The sequence below is a fragment of the Mus caroli genome, chromosome 14, assembly GCF_900094665.2.
Source record: "Mus caroli chromosome 14, CAROLI_EIJ_v1.1, whole genome shotgun sequence".
Lineage (NCBI taxonomy): Eukaryota > Metazoa > Chordata > Mammalia > Rodentia > Muridae > Mus > Mus caroli.
The window spans coordinates 55,022,044-55,038,087 of NC_034583.1; the positions used below are offsets into that span (position 1 = coordinate 55,022,044).

The 16,044-nt window shown below is 43.9% G+C and overlaps 1 protein-coding gene across 1 annotated transcript in view; it reads left to right on the forward strand.

The window, feature by feature from the left end:
* Pinx1 (PIN2 (TERF1) interacting telomerase inhibitor 1) overlaps nt 1-16,044 on the forward strand; it is a 60,448-nt gene that overhangs the window by 15,130 nt on the left and 29,274 nt on the right. Inside the window, exon 6 of the mRNA XM_021181999.1 lies at nt 3,112-3,188. Coding sequence (XP_021037658.1) covers nt 3,112-3,188 — 77 coding nt within the window. The remainder of the gene's footprint in view (nt 1-3,111; nt 3,189-16,044) is intronic.

Below are 16,044 nucleotides of genomic sequence, written 5' to 3' on the forward strand. Positions count from 1 at the left end.
CCCAACACAAGGTAGGAGAGAAAGAAGGTTAGAGGGAAAGAGGGGCTTAGACCTCTTTAGACTACTTCCTGCTGATTAGGGTTGTTGGGTTCCTTGAGGCAAGTCTAATCTTCATCATCAGAATATCCAGCAATAGCAAGCCAGCAAGCCAGCAAACCCTGAAGCGGGTGGAGCAGCAGCTACCACAGGCTTTCTCAAGGCTCTCTCATTTATATCCTCTCAGTGACCCCCAGAATTAAACGGTCTGCAGCTGGTAAAGATCATGCCCCTCCCAGAGCATGAGATAATTATAGCTAATGGCTATGGACAAACTGAAGCAGCCCATATCCCACACCTGGGATTAAAACAAAAACATATTCATATAACATAATTATGTTTTTAAAGAAACAAAAACTCACTACATCCCACAGTAAGACCCGAGTTGTAAGGGATATTGGTTTTGTACTTAATGTATTCTTGACTGAATCATGTAAATGAATTTTGACGTATCCTAGATAAACCTGTTTTTTAATTTAACAAACATATTTACTAAGGCAACATTTCTTTAGGGTTAGGACTATCTATACCTCATTGATCTTATACCTGTATTATAGTCCATTTCCTCTCCAGGTGCCAGACTAGTGGGTGCAGTTGGCATTTGTCACTCTGGGAGTCACATCCTCCTCTCAGTGACCACAGTGATGATCTGGAAAAGCTGATAACAGTGATTGATAGCCAAACAGAGACAGATTGATTGCTGTCCTCGGTGCAGCATTCCTCTGTAAAAACCTACACCCAGCCTCGAATGGACTTCCTTATGTCTGCGGCTCCTGGAAGCCTTTCTTCCTGGTTCTCCAGATACAGTTATAGCTGAGCTAGAACAGCCACAGCTAGATACAGCTAGATACAGCTAGATACAGCTAGATACAGCTAGATACAGCTAGAACAGCCACAGCTAGATAGATAACATCTGTTTTCTGCCCTGTTTGTCATTTGTCAAAGATCTCAGTTTGTCATCAGTCTTTGTTGTGATTTTTACCATAGATCAGAACTGAAGCTAACATCCACTCAAAGATGAGTTTTACTAGGTGTATTTTGTCCAAGAGTGGCCATAAGTTCATAACATATATATATATATATATATATACGATTCAGTCAGGACTATTAGCTGACTTCTAATTTCAAGATCATAGCTGTCTTCCCATTGTACCCACTACAGGTGTCTTCCTTATGGACTCTGACTCCCATTTCTTCTCTGTGTTCTTGTTTTTCAGATTAAATCCTGAGCAGGTTCTGTACAGCCCTGGTTTCTATGTTTAAATGAACTTTGCTAGAGGATAGAAATTCCTGAACAAAGAATCCATCACTAGAAGTCTAGAAACCCTAGCACCTCCATTGAACATTACTGGCTTCCCTTTGAGTCTGAGATTTGTTCTGGATCTCAATGTGTATATTTCTTCACATACTAATTGTGAACTGTGGCCCTGAGTTCTCTCTTTTTGAACTTTTGCATTCAGTGAAATTGCTATAAAAATTTATGTTTCTTTCAGGGTGGCTCCTCTTTTTAGGGGCTGGGTTAAGGGGAGCTGGCCATTGGTTTGAGGGTTCCTGTTTGTTTTTGAGTTGGTGTTTCTTTCACTGTGTGGCACACCCTGATTTCGACAGCCCATTCCTCTTGCCCCTGCTTAGGGGATGCTTGGATTACAGCATGCGTTGTCATGCTTGGTTTCTGATGCTCATTCTGAGCCGTCTTAAGCTGACTTCCACAGTGCATGTGCTTAGCACTAGGAAATGGATTGCACTGGCGACAGCTGAGGATAGATCACTGCCTCCCAAGGAGCTGTGCACCTCTCAGCGCTGCAACCACAAGTTGTCTCTGCTGCCTCTCTGGTTTTTATTTCCTATGCTACTGTTTGTGATAAGCATCACTCTGTTCTTATGTAGATTCTCCTTGGTTTTGTTTGTTTGTTTGGGTTGGTTGCCTTTTGACTAGGGATTCTTTTGAGTCTGGGGTGCTCGTGTTGGCCTCGGGTGGGAGGAGAGCAACTCTGGAAGCCTTCCCACCCCTCAGGAACAGGTTGTGCCAACTGTGCCATCCATTCCGGTACCACTGCCGCTGGAACTGGTTCTGGCACCTGGTTTTGCATCAAATTGAAGGGTGTTTTGTTTTTTCAATTTTGTAGAGTCACTGAGCAGTGTTATATTTGAATGCCCCAGTGCTAATCAGTGAACCAGAACTTTCTGGGTCATGACATTACTTTGTCAAGTCAGTTTTCTGCAGAAAACCAAGACCATTGAGCTGGTGACTGTGGAGCTTGGCTTCCAGCTAGAAGCCCAGATTCCTGTATGTGCCTGACCTCCCTTCCCCAGTTTAGTAGGCTTCACGCGGAGAGTTAAGCTTTCAGATGCTCTTTCCTTGAAGTTGATGGATGGCAGTGGATTTGGCTGACTGCTCACAGGGTACTGTTGGGTAGAAGTGGAAATTCCAAAGTGAATTTTAAATTAGTGGTTTGGAGGTTTGGAATTGAGTTAGGTCAGTTTTTAAAACAGGAAGTGTCGATTCTTGGACACTGCTCTTACCAGAGCCATTTATTTCCCTGTAGTCACCATGTAACCTTCTGTTTAACTGGTGGACCTGTTAAAGTAAGAGCATTTTAAAAAGAATAATTGAGCTTTAATTTGCTTTTATTCTTTTAAATTTTCACTTAGCTTTATTGAGATTTTGTGTGTCAAAAAAATAGTGAGTGAGTGAGTATTTAAAGGGTTTGAGGTTTGTGCCTATCAGTATTTTCAGTTCTGTGTTTTGTCTCCTTGAAGAAAATGGGATCATTTTGCAGATAGGAACCCAGAGATACCCTAAGTCCCACCTTGAAGGCACAGTAAGCTTCAAGATGGAGCTTTCTGTGCAGTCCGTGTTCCAGGTTGTTTGCAGCTCAGAGGGGACTGGATGGCGCTGATCCTAAGACAGTCACCACTGAACCTTTAATTGTAGTCCGTGTCCTAATCATAGTTGTAAAGTGAGGTCAGAGTCAGGACTGACCCTCTGCTGTTGCCTCCTTTCTTGAGTCACATTTATCTGTACTTCTCATTTCAAACAAATGGTCTTACTGAAAAGCTTTGTGTTATTTCTAGGGAAGGATCTGTCCTCTAGGAGTGAAACCGACCTGGACTGCATTTTTGGAAAAAGGAGGAACAAGAAGCTTGCTCAGGTACCAGCTGTGGTTGTGCTGCTGTCTGTGTGTCCCCATTCTGCCTCTTCCCTGAGGATGAAAATGTCACAGATAGCTACTCACCTCACTCCTACCTAAACCTCTAGATCCTGAGGATGAGATGGACAGTGGATACATCCTCCATTGTACATGATGGCTTGTTTCAGAACCGGAAGGTACCAATGAACCCATAATTCATAGTCTATTAGATTCCATTGAGCTGTATATGCCACAGAATTTTTGTACTACTTCCAAATGTGAGAGACAGCCTGTCTGTCATCCTAATGTGAAAAAAACTAAAGACTTTAGCTAGATTGATGGAGAGAGTGAAAATTCATTTCAGCTAAGAAAATCTGAAGTTACTACAATTCAATTCCTCTGTGAGTCTGGTAGGCTGTGCCTTTTGGTGCTTTGTTCTTTTGTTGGTTCTTGCCAAGATCTGTGGTCACCATGGAACAAAAAGACAACTTCATTATCTCTAGCATTTTTCCAGACTGATGGGTATCTTTTTTTCCAGGGTAGTAGATATTTGTTACTCAGTGTTTAGAAACTTGAGAATTGTCTATGATGAAAGACTTTGCCAAGCAATTTCCTTTGCAAATTAGGGCTGGATTCCTATGTCACCTAGTCCCTCTCTGCCTCGTTCCTTTATCAGGAGGAATGTAGAGGAAGCTATTTCCTAGGGCTTCCAGTGGCCTGCTTAGCCTGGTGACTGCTGAGTCACATGGAAGGTGGCCTGTCCTCAGTGATGACGTGTTCTGATAGTGGAGGAAAATAGTTTTGTTCGTGTGATTGGTTTTAGATCAGAGTAGATAACACAGTAGATAAAGTAGAGTTGGGATCTGCAGAGCCCACATAAAAGCCAGGTGGATGTAACAGTGCATCTGTAATTACAGCTAAGGGGTCACGGGGGGGAGGGACACCACAGAGAATCTCTGGAGTGAGCTGGCTGGCCAGACCGGCAGAGATAGCAAACTGAATGAGAGACTTTGTCTCAATATATAAAGTGAAGAGCAACAGAGGAAGACAGCCAAAGTCAACCTCAGGTTTCCATTTATCTGTCCCCATGTGTGAGCACACACACACATACACACCATTCATATGAGAAAGAACTGTTGTAGTCTTGGTTGCTGATCCAGATCCAGGTAAAAGACTGCAGTGATAAGGAACCTGGGTTGAGAATGCCAAGGAAGCGCCGAAGCCCAGCTGTACCAAGAGAGCTGCTCCATTCACTGTCATTGTGTGCCTGGGCTTCACAAGCCTCCAGGTGCCACACAGTCACCTGTGGAGCCTGTTGGCCTGCAGATTCTGAAGTCTGCCTGTCTTTGGGGTATGTGGGTGTTGTTAGCCCATGTGCACAGTGAGGAGATCAGTCTATATTACAGTCATATGCATGCAGAAAACAATCCGTTTAACTGTGCTGAGAGCAATCAAAGGTCTCCCTATGTATTCCTATCTTGGATATACATTGGGTTTGCTTTTGAGTTCACGGTACAGATGCACCTTCCTTAAATAGTGTTGCTAAGAAACCTTACCATGTTACTTCCAACAGTCCGCACAGCAGGGCAAAGGCCTTGGATCAGATTGGTCTGGAAATGCTTGTTTTGTTTGGCTCCTCTTTCAGCTGGGCTATTGTGTTTCCTCCCTTGACCCCCATAGCAACACTGGCTTGAATTTATGTTTCGCATTGCCAAACATTGTACCTAACAATTTCATTGTATCTAATGTCTTAAGAAATCCATCTACTGTATTGTACATGTGGACTTTTTCATCTGTCAAGTACTTTTGGCAGGACAGTGAACATCTTAAAAGACAAAGGACTTGCTTTGTATCCAGTTCTGGGTTTCTAACTCGTGCATCATCCAGTATGGCAATGGTAGGGGGTTCAGTAAATAGAAATTTAACTGTATATCCTCTTGTACGAATTGAACTTTAGTTTTTGAATATTTTTTAAATGATGCCTTGCATAACTTTGGGGCTGGTATTTGTTTGAATATCTTCTCCTTTAGGAGAAGATCAAGGTGCCTGCGGTGCCAGTCACCATCCTCTGGTGTCCATAGTACATTTTTGTGGGGAGATTATTGGATAAATAGTTGCTTGTACTACTTTATGTTCTTGAAGATGAGTGCAGTTTGTCAGAGATTGGCTTTCAGACATTGTCTCAGGCTAGAGTAGTTTTCCAGACTGTTGCTGTTTCTCATTACTGCAGGACAGAAAGCATCAGTCACCACAGGCCTCTGCTCTGCCTTCTCTCTCCGCTCACGGTATTGGTGCTCAGCATTTCTTGCAGCTGTAGAGGCTCTAAGAGGAGCTTAGCTCCTGCCTGCATCTGAAGAAGAACTTGCTTAATGAGTGAAGGAGCATCACAAACTGTCAGTTTCTCAGAACTGTTAGTAAATTGCTCTGTGCAGGCATGGATGGCTGTCCCTGTCTGGTTTTTGAGTTCTTTCGTTCTTCACTTGGCTCCACATTCGTTGGAGAACAGTGAAGCAGAGTGCGCCCTAAGTTGGATTTGCCTGCATCCTCTGTGGAGACAAAGAAACAGTGAAGCAGAGTGCGCCCTAAGTTGGATTTGCCTGCATCCTCTGTGGAGACAAAGAAAGGACCTTGTGTACTGAATTGAAATTACTTGGCCCTTAGCTTGTTACTTCTGGGAATTATGGATATGTTCTCAATGGGGGTGGGGCTGCGTTAGAGAATGTCATTTCTCCGTGTGTGTGTGTGTGTGTGTGTGTGTGTGTGTGTGTGTGTGGTTTGTGTTTCTGTGTGTGTCCCACAGTTTGCAGATTGAAGTTAGAAGACACTGAAAAACAAATTCCATTAGTTCCTATCTGGGTGAACTTCCTGATACTTTCTAGTTTGCTCCCCCTCTCGTTTATTTTCCCTCCCCCCACCTTCCCAGTTTCCTTCCTCCATCCAGCTTATTTCCTGACTCAGCCTTATCACTAGAGAAAATACTCCTAAACCGTATCGAGGCTTGGAAATGGGTTACTAACAGTCTCACTTTGTTTCTTTAAACAACAAGCCTCTGGCATAGGCTCCTGGCAAGTAAGTGTTTATGTCATCACCATATGACCTGACTGAATTAGAACCCTGCATTGTTTTGTGTATACTTAAGACACCAAATTAATAATGGCTTTCTTTGTATGGCTTCTTTAAGTTTGTGCACCTTTCTCATTTCATGTTACACATCCACTTTAACATGCCTTGCTCATCATTTGATCTGAACACTGCTTCCATGCAGACCCCTTTCTATTTGGTTAGATTAATTCATGAGGCATTTTAGACTATTCTTCCTTTTCCTGGTTGGATGCAGTATCTTAAATCTCTTGTGAAAGAAAAAAATTTTTTTCTTCAAAATGTTAAAACATTTCTTACTTAAAATGTCTTTGAATTGGAGGCTTCTTTTTATCCATTCATTTCAGATTTCCATGCTAATACTTTATACTAGTAAGCTAGGTTGAGTTGGTAAGTAATTTAGAGGATGTGACCCTCCATCTCTGTCCTCACTGCAGAGCCAGGCACCAGAGAGGCAGGCATTTGTGATCTGCTAAGCACCTTTTAAAAGGTGGATATTCCTTTTAGTTAGAATAAATCTAGCCCATGTTCACAAACATGTGATGTGATACACTTGAATTCTACAGTTGATTCTTCTTCATCCATAATGATTTTCATAATGATTTGTTTGTCACTGTCTAGCCATTGATAACAGAACCAGATTCAAATAGTCTAAGTTGGAACTTTTGGTCCAATCTTTATCTCTTGAAGGTGAATTAATGAGCTGTGTAAAGTCTCATTGAATCAGTACATTAGAGGGTAGGACATGTAACCTGATCCCAGATTAACCAAGGGTGAGACTTGTAGCATGGCATTGGCCTGAGATGGCAGGTGCTTCTTTCTGTAGAGGGTTGTGCCTTTTGCTTGTCTGCCGCAGCAGATTGACTTGTTGCCTTCAGGTCTGGGTGCCATATTTTAAAGAGTGTGTTCAGAGATATATTCATGGAAAAGGTTTCTGAGATGTGTGCTGTGCACTGGAGCAGGCAGTAGAGCTGGGTGTGGTTCACAGGTGGGCTGTGAAGGGAGGAAGCAGGAGCTCAAAGTGGAGCTGCTCTGGGAGTGAAACAACTCAGACTGACCACTGGGTAGCAGCCTAAGATGCAACGGTGGGTGGTCCATTTCCAGCAGGAAGTCTTGGTAGGTAAGGCCCGTGAGCCTTCAGTCCTTAACTTGGATTCTGGAGGATGAGCACGTGGAATCACCTGTATGACTGCTGCTGGAATCCATGGTACATCGTGTTTTATTGAGCTACCAGCCATCATTTATTACTTAAGTTTTCTTTTCTTGTTTCTCATAGTGGACAACTGGGCTTTGTCCACTTATATTCTTTATCCAAGAGGTGGATATGAAGATCTTGAAGTGGTTGTTCAAGAGAGTGATGGCAAGGGTAAGGTGGATACTCCTTGGATATTGGATATTCCTTGTTTATCTGTAAACTCTGAATTATATGTCCTGGTAGCAGGTTCCGTTTTCCACCAAGGGCCTAGGCAATGCCTCCCATTCCACATGCTCTTACAGGTTCCTTATGACCTCTTCACCTCCACCTGCCCGTCCCCAACCTTGGGTGGCTTTGATTTTCTTGCAGCCAATAGACTAGCTGTGGGGATGCTGTGGAGCTTTGGAAGCTGTATGAGCTAGAGCATTTGCTTAGAGCCTTGAGGTGAGCAGTCATCTGCCTTGAACTGCTCAGTACTGAGAAATCCAGCACCCACATGGAGAGCCCTTGACTTTGCTAATGGCAGGCAAGGCCACAGGGAACTAGGAATAGAGACAGGCTTTGAAGGAGTCTGTGCTTCTAGTGCACAAAAGATGTCAAATTCCTGTGCCACTGGGGTCCCTACTTGCAAGTGTAACTGAGTGAGTAGTCTTTAAGTCAGGTACTGAAGGAAACTGTGATGAAGATGCTAAGATGCATGCTGAGGGAATGGCTGTATCTACTCTCTAAACAGGCAAAGCATCTATCTGTCTGCTCTAATAGATGTGTGTCTTTGGCTTTCCTTGGTAGCCAGAAAGGCTGGTAGTTTTCCATGTTTGTGTGTGGAATTGCATAGCCTGATGCTTCCTCCATTTCTCAATGTACTAAGCATGCTGTCTCCTGGATATGAGCAACTCTGTCTGCACACTTTTGCATTTGGACTTGCTTCCTTGTGCTTCAGTGCCTGCCAACGGCCTGAGGATGGAGGAGACACCTGGACCTTGTGGCTCCGGGGAGCTTGTATAGCAGGAGTAGAATGTGGGGGTGGAATTGGCCATGGGGGTACTTGCTTGCTCTGGGTTCAGAGCACAGGAGAAACCATTGCAGTGAGCAAGAAGCATTGCAGAGCCACTTTTCCTATCGAGCCCAGCCTTTGATAAAAGGACGAAGAGCAAGCTATTGACTTTTAGGTGTCCGTTCTATCAGTGGTCTGTTAATCACAGAGGATAAATTATTGTTCCTCAGAAACGGGAAGGACTACCTTGGCTTGAAGGCAGTTGTGCCTTTCTTTTATTTGTTTTTCCTTTATTGGTAGGGCTCACTTCTAGCCATTTGCTCCTTGGGGGTTTTGTTAAGGACTGAAGGGAAACTGAAGGGCACTCTTGATTTATCTCCTATCCTTTCCTTTTGGTCACTCCACGGGGCTAAAATAGCCGAGTTGGCTTTAATATGTCGCCATTAGAGACCAAACATTAGCTGCAATAAACCATCATGCCTCACAATGAAAAATGTCCCCTGATTGGCTAATTAATCAGTCAAAGGGGAATGACATGGCTCTCGGCTTGAGGGACTCTGCTAGAGAGAAACAGGCTGTTGATAAATGGTTTTCCAACAAATTCATATATCAAGGAAACTTAGTCATTTTTTAACTACAGTTTGTGTGACTGCAATTTTTTCCCCCAACTTTTTCTTTTCTGCTGCCCTTGCTGTTTAGGCAGTGTTTGTGTGGTTGATAGAAAAGTATAGGATTTTAGATAGGAGAAAATAAGTGCTCTCTACTTACTCACATGTTAGGCTGATGGGTTTCTCCTCTCTGGGCTTATTCAGAGGTGAAGTCTAACAGCTTTCTACATAATAATTTGTGAGATTCTCCTTGCAAGCCTTCCTTCAAAGTTAAACTCTCCAGGCTGCGGTTCGCACTGCCTGAGGCTAAGTCCTGGACCAAGTGGTTGCTGTCCTCTCCAAGTTCATATTTTCTCATCTTTAAATGGGGCAAGGGTTCCCCTTGCTTTGGCTGTGAGGGGGAGGGAGGTCACCCATGTGGCATTTGCAGTGGTGGCCAGCACATAGAATGGACTCTTAAAATGTCTGCTACTTATTTTTCTTATCGAATTAAAACTACCCATAGGTGTGGAAATGTTAGGATGCATGGAGTAGCTCATGATGAAAAAGAGCATTCCTCCCACACCCCTGCTGCTCCAGCTCGCCTGCCTGCTCCCTACAGTGCCTTCACTCCTTTTACCTTTGTATTTTAATATAAAATCTCATATTGATATTTCTTCCTTTTTTTTTTAAATTTGCCTCATAAATTTTATTCATGATGCAGGTCAGTTTCTTCCATTCCCAAAGCACATCTCTTAGTAACCTGGAAAGATACAGGAAATTCTCACAGCCTCCAGAGATGGAAGGTGAGAGGAGAGGCTGGGGACTGGGGACACTGCAGTCTCAGCCTTCCCGTCCAGGCCTCTTACCAGAGTATAACTGATCCTCACTATCACCCCTCTCACCCATTCAATTCTGTGATAAAGACAAGAAAATCCATTCCTATTTAAAAACAAAATAGCCAGGACATGAGATTCTGACCACCAGTGGAGAAGGGAGGTAAAGGGAGCAGGTGCTGTCACTGCCTGTTCAGGGCCTGCTTCCTTACTGTATCATTCAGCCCCTGATTATCCCCCTCATCCACTGGTACTGCACAGAGCTGATCATAGGTGGTTCTGACTCAGTGTCTTTAGTAGTTACCAACTTAGTAGCTAGATAACATTTAAGTCGTTGTATAATTAAATTGATCAATGGATTGAACTTTAATGCTAAGCTAATATGGGTTTCTTTACCTGTTGGTGACAAAGGCAGCTTAAGGGAGGAAAGAAGGGTTAACTTTGCCTTCTAGTTCCAGGGTTATATAACAGCAAGAATGTGAGGCAGCTAATCACATTGCCTCTATAGTCAGGAAGAGATGAAGATAAGATAGCTTGTGGGTCTCAGGGATTGAAGTCCACTTCTCAGACCTGGTAACAAGCACCCTTTCCACTGAGGCATCTTCAGTTTGGAACTGTTGCCCATTGGATGGTGCTGCTCCCATTCAAGTCTGTCCTCCCCAGTTACTAAGCTTTCTGGAAGAACCTAGAGACAACAGGAAAGTGTATCTCTGTGGTGGTCCTAAATCTAGCCAGGTTGACAGTGAAGATTGACCATCACAGTTATGCATACTAAGAGGTAATTAAATCATTTAGATAGTAGGCCTAATTTCAACGGAAGGAAAGGTGTTTTCTAGCTCACAGATCAGTTGATGTGCTCCTGGAGTGACACAATCCAAGTCCCTGAAGAAAATTGAACTTAAAGCCAGCCAGTGAAGTCTGAAAGTAGTCTGTAGTTATAGAAACTATCGAGTATAGAGGAGTTACAGGCTTAATGCCCTCATAAAGACAGAAACAGAAGTCCAAAATGTAGGATATAGCTCAAGACAACCGGCACAATTTTGACTGTGAGCCCAGGGTGTAGGAGGGAAATGAGGTAGTGGACAAAACGGTGCTGTGTATAGAGAGACCCAATGCATTGTAATAACCATGTGTCTATGGAGGCTTGTTCCAGACTTCATTTGGCCATACACGAGTGGCTAAAGGCTGGTTCTTGATGTGTCTTAAATGCTAATACTTCCTTTATTTGGTGTACTGTTGGTGTGAATGTGTAAGGAGGTTTCTTGGCGTCTTACTGACATGTATGGTTTGCTTGGTTTTTTATGGTGGTTCGCATCAAACCCAGAGTCCTGTGCATACTAGGTAAGTGATCAACCACTGAGCTATTGTATTATAAAACTTGTTGAAAAGAGTATGGACGTGCCTCAGTTAGGGTTTCGTTGCTGTGAAGAGACACTAGGACCATGACAACTCTTATAAAGGTCAACAGTTAGTTGGCCTGGCTTTTGGTCCATTATTATCATGGCAAGAAGCATGGAGGTGCACAGGCAGACATAGTGCTAGAGAAGTGGCTGAGAAGTCTACATTCAGATTGGCAGGCAACAGGAAAAGAGTGACACTGGGCCTGGCTTGAATATTTGAAACCTCCAACTTTCTCTAACACTTTCTCCAATAAGGCCACACTTCTTAATAGTGCCACTCCCTATGAGCCTGCTATAGGGGCCATTTTCGTTCAAACCACCACAGAGAGCTTTTTAAATTTTTTTTCTTTGCTTATTTTAACATTGTACAAAATAAAATTTTTTATAGGTTTTTGTTTGTTTGGTTTTGGTTTTGCTTTGAGGCAGGGTTTCTCAGCAACTTAAGACTATACAGTCTTTTCTCGAATCCAGGAGTCCATTTGTCTCTGCCTTGCTGAGAGCTGGGATTAAAGCTTGAGCCCCAGCCAGGCGTTGGTGGCGAATGCCTTTAATCCCAGCACTCGGGAGACAGAGGCAGGCGGATTTCTGAGTTCGAGGACAGCCAGGGCTACACAGAGAAACCCTGTCTCGAAAAACAAAAAACAAACAAACAAACAAAAAAAGCTTGTGCCCCCATGCCTGACTTTGTTTTTGTTTGTTTGTTTACAGGTTTTAATGATGTGTTCTTTACCATTTTCTTCCACTCTACCAAAGACAGCTTAATTGTTTTGTGTGGTAAATTTAAAATGTCATCTCTCTTAAGATACTCTTAGTCTTTCTGTTAAGTGTACTAATGATAATAGAAGTCAGGCTGTTAGCATAAAGTAAATGTTTTGGATCTCTCTGGAATCTAATGCCCATTCCTTTGCATACCCTTGAGTCTCTAGAGAGCTAAGACTCCCTCCTTTCAGTCATGTGAGCACACAGGAGAGAAGTGAGGTGAGGGAGTGGAGTTCCTGGTTCCTCCTGGGCCCACTGTCACCTCTTCTCATTGCTGGGGAGGAGCAGCAACTTAAGACTATACAGTAAGTGGAAGGGTTTTGCTATCATTCAGGATCTGGTACAGGCAGAAGTCCCCAAATCGGAGGCCTTTTTAAAGGAGGTGCTTTTCTCGTGTCACGGAGGGTTGGAATACAAAGCTTCTTCTTGCCTGGAATATTGGAGTTCAATTGCTGTCCCCATACTAGTAAAATTCCTACAGCCTGGGGTGGCATGTCTTTGGTGTCTGCATAGCACAACATGTATGACAAATGGAGTGTCCTCCGCCAGGGAACCAGCTGTGTGTAGCTTGAAAAGCCTCACCTTGAATCATCTGTTTGTGCTCCTAGAAGGTGTGGCTTGTGACTTGCCCCAGAGGCTTCTGGATTCAGTGCCATCTTACCTTTTCTTTTTTAAAAAAAAACAAAAACAAAAAACTTATTTTCCATCCTGCTCACTGCCTCCCTCCCAGTCACCCCTCCCACAATTTTTCCACCCTCCCCCTTCTCCTCTGAGCAGGTAGGGGCCCCTGGGTGTCCCCCTACCCAGGCACACCAAGTCTCTGTGAGGCTAGGCACATCCTCTCCCCTGAGGCAAGCCCAGCTAGAGGAATATATCCACTTACAGGCAACAGCTTTTTGATTTGCTCCTTTATTTGGAGTTGTGGGTTCTCTCCCGTGAGCACTTGTTTATCAGCAGAGTGCAGTGGTACTAGGTATGTCTTCGCTTCCCCTTCGCTGCAGAGGAATGCTGCTCCTGTGCCACATTTAGATGGTTCTAGTGTGTGTAGTCTTGTTGCTGTTGCCCTTTGGCCAGCACAGTCATGGCCAGTGCGGAGGTACCATGCCTTATGACAGCTGTGTTTCTTTAGCAGGGATCTTGCTGCCCCTTGGAATGCAGTTCCCAGAGGTAGAGTGGTGCCAGGAACTCTTTCTCACTATAGAGCTTCTCTCAGAGGCAAACCTGCCCAGCTGACCTTGGTCTAGTCTTTTGAATGGAGATGGCTTAAGTCGGACTGGGGCTCACGTTCCCATTATGTCACTCAGTCCTCAGAATGATTGGCAATTTTATAATTGCACATCACCTCCAGAAAAAGGAAGCCAAGGTCCAGAGAGAAAAAACTTGCTTAGTCCACCATGAAGCAGGACTGAGAGTTCCAGGCTGTGCTTCTGTGTGAAGAATTTAAAAATGAAATAAACCCCAGTGCCAGTGCAGTCCTCACTGCCTGCCCCAATGTTCTGGGTTCCCGAATGAAAGACACACACAGCCTTTATACTTTTATATGCCTAGATCGGTTCAATGGCTGGGCCACTTTCTAACCTCCGTGTGGTTAATGCATCCCCACCCCCTGCCGCCGATAATTCCAAGTTATTACTTACTAAATCCTACATTCTTTCTTAGCTGCTTTGGACCCAGGTGGACTGCACTCTCCCAGCTCCTCCCTGGGAGCTGTGCCTCCCTGTCCTTCACTCTCCTCAGGCATGGGGCTCTCCTCTCCTCATGGTGTGGGGATCTCCTTCTCCCTTCTCCCTGTCCCTAGCCCAGGAATCCTAAAAATCCCTTCTCTGTCTGCCCTACTCACCCATTGGCTGTTGACATCTTTATTTACCAATCAGAACCAACTGGGGGCAGGGCCCCTTAGTGTCTTATATGCAGACATTCTTGCAATCAGGTTTTTGGGGGAACATAATTAGCCTGAGAATACAAGCAGCTACATTTCCCCCTTTGTCCAGTTAAAAAGGCCTTTTCTCTCAGGTATACATTGAAGATAATTATAACAATTATGTAAACTGTAAAGTATGATATACACTAATAATGTCTAGTCTATCAATTTTGTCAATTTAGACACACTACTCGATCATCTATCCTAACTTAAAGAGTTTGAAATTCTATACCTGAATTATGTTTTGATTTTAACTTGAATTAACAATCTGAAAACCATCCTTTCAAATTTAGAACATCTTCTTTAATGCTAAACAACTTAAGTTCAATTATGAGACTTTAGTTTTCAAACCTGTCAGAAATCTGAGAAGGAATTAAATATTACCTGAAAATGAAGGAAGCACAAAAAATTATACAAATTGCTCTGGGCTCTGCTTCAGCTGGGGAGCCTAGGGCCTACGTAGATGAAAAGCTTCACCATTACCTTTAGCTGGTCAGCCAGAGCCTAGGCCTTGATCAGTTGCTTCTGATAGAGGCAAGGTGAGTTGCAGTTTGTGCTTAGCAAACCCTCAGTGTACCTTCTGATTTCCTTGCTTCCTGTCTGCACTATTTTCCTCTGCAGGGTGAGCCATGATTGCCTCATGATGCTAGAAAGAAGTCACTGTTGCTGCTGCTGTGGCTGTTGTTGTTGAGACAGGGTCTCCCTATGCAGTTCATGCGAGCTTTGAGCTCATAATGTAACCTAAACGGTCCTCAAACTTGAAATCTCCCTGCTTCCCCTTCCCAAGTGCTAGATTTTAAGTGTACACCTCTGCCTATCCTTCTTTAGGGTTTTTAATTCTAGGATCCCATTTCTCAGGAAGTGTTTTCATAAATGTCTTATCTCAACCGTCCTAAGCAAAGACAATAAATCTAGAGCAGAAACTTTTCTTAGGACCCTGTACGATGCAGTTACCTTATTAAATTTAACCTTGGCCAGATCTGTGGATGCTGCACTAAGTAGTACAGGCCCTGCACCAGGGTCCATTGTCTTGGCTGTGGGAAGGCTGGGATAAGAGTGGTTCCCTTTGCTTTTGAGGCTAGCATAGCACTAAAAAAATCCTACTTGTTCCCAGCCAGATCATGTACGTGAACACCATTCTGTTTTAGTTAGCTGTGGCCAAAAAAGCCCAATTTACTAAGTAAATGGTTCAGTTGAAGAACCATGGAACAGTGCTCCCTGGCATTGGGTGACACCCTGTGGTGGCTTTGGATCACACTGGCACACTTCAGCTGCACAGGTTTGTTTCTATGTCATGCAGTCTACAGTCATCAAACCCTAGAAATAGCACCAGATCTGTATCTCAGGCTTTTACTAGGTTACAGTCCTGCATAAGATCTCACTTTGTGGAAGTGACAGCAGAGGTAGAAGGATGTTAATTAAGCAAATCAATGTAACAAGGTAAATGAGACTTACAGTCCAGAAATAACAAACAGAAATGAGACCACTTAGTAAGTAGCAAGAGCAGGTCTGTCATCATTTCACAGACCTGCACCGAAGTCCTCTGAATTCTAGTCATGACTTTCCACAGGAATTCAACCCATCTGAGCTTCACTGGTCAGCCAGAACTACAGTCCCAGCATTGGCTCCTGAGTTCCTCATGCAAGCATGGGTAGAAAGTCACACTAACCAGAAAAACTTCCTGGCCCAATAATGTCCTATGGCCCATGTTCCCATCTGTCTTGGAAAATAGTGCCTTCCCTTGGCCTCCGGCTAAGTGACTCTTACCAAATGGCTGTGTGCTGTGACTGTAGATAGCAGGCCTCTGTGCCGAGTCACATGCACGGGTCACACTTTTGTCTGATAAACCACAGCTGAGAGAGACAGGTAGGATGACAGCTGTAATGCTCTCTCCCTTGGATATGGCCACCTGGTTCTGCCTTCTCTGGAGGCCTTTTCCTGGTCTCATGTCTATCAAAGCCAAGTGGGTGTTGAGGGAACTACATGGGAATCTCTTAACGCAGAATAAGCTGTGTTGTGGAGCCACGGCAGGAAATGCAGGCGACAGTCTTCACCTGCCTGGCTACTCTCAGGCCTGTGAGAAACC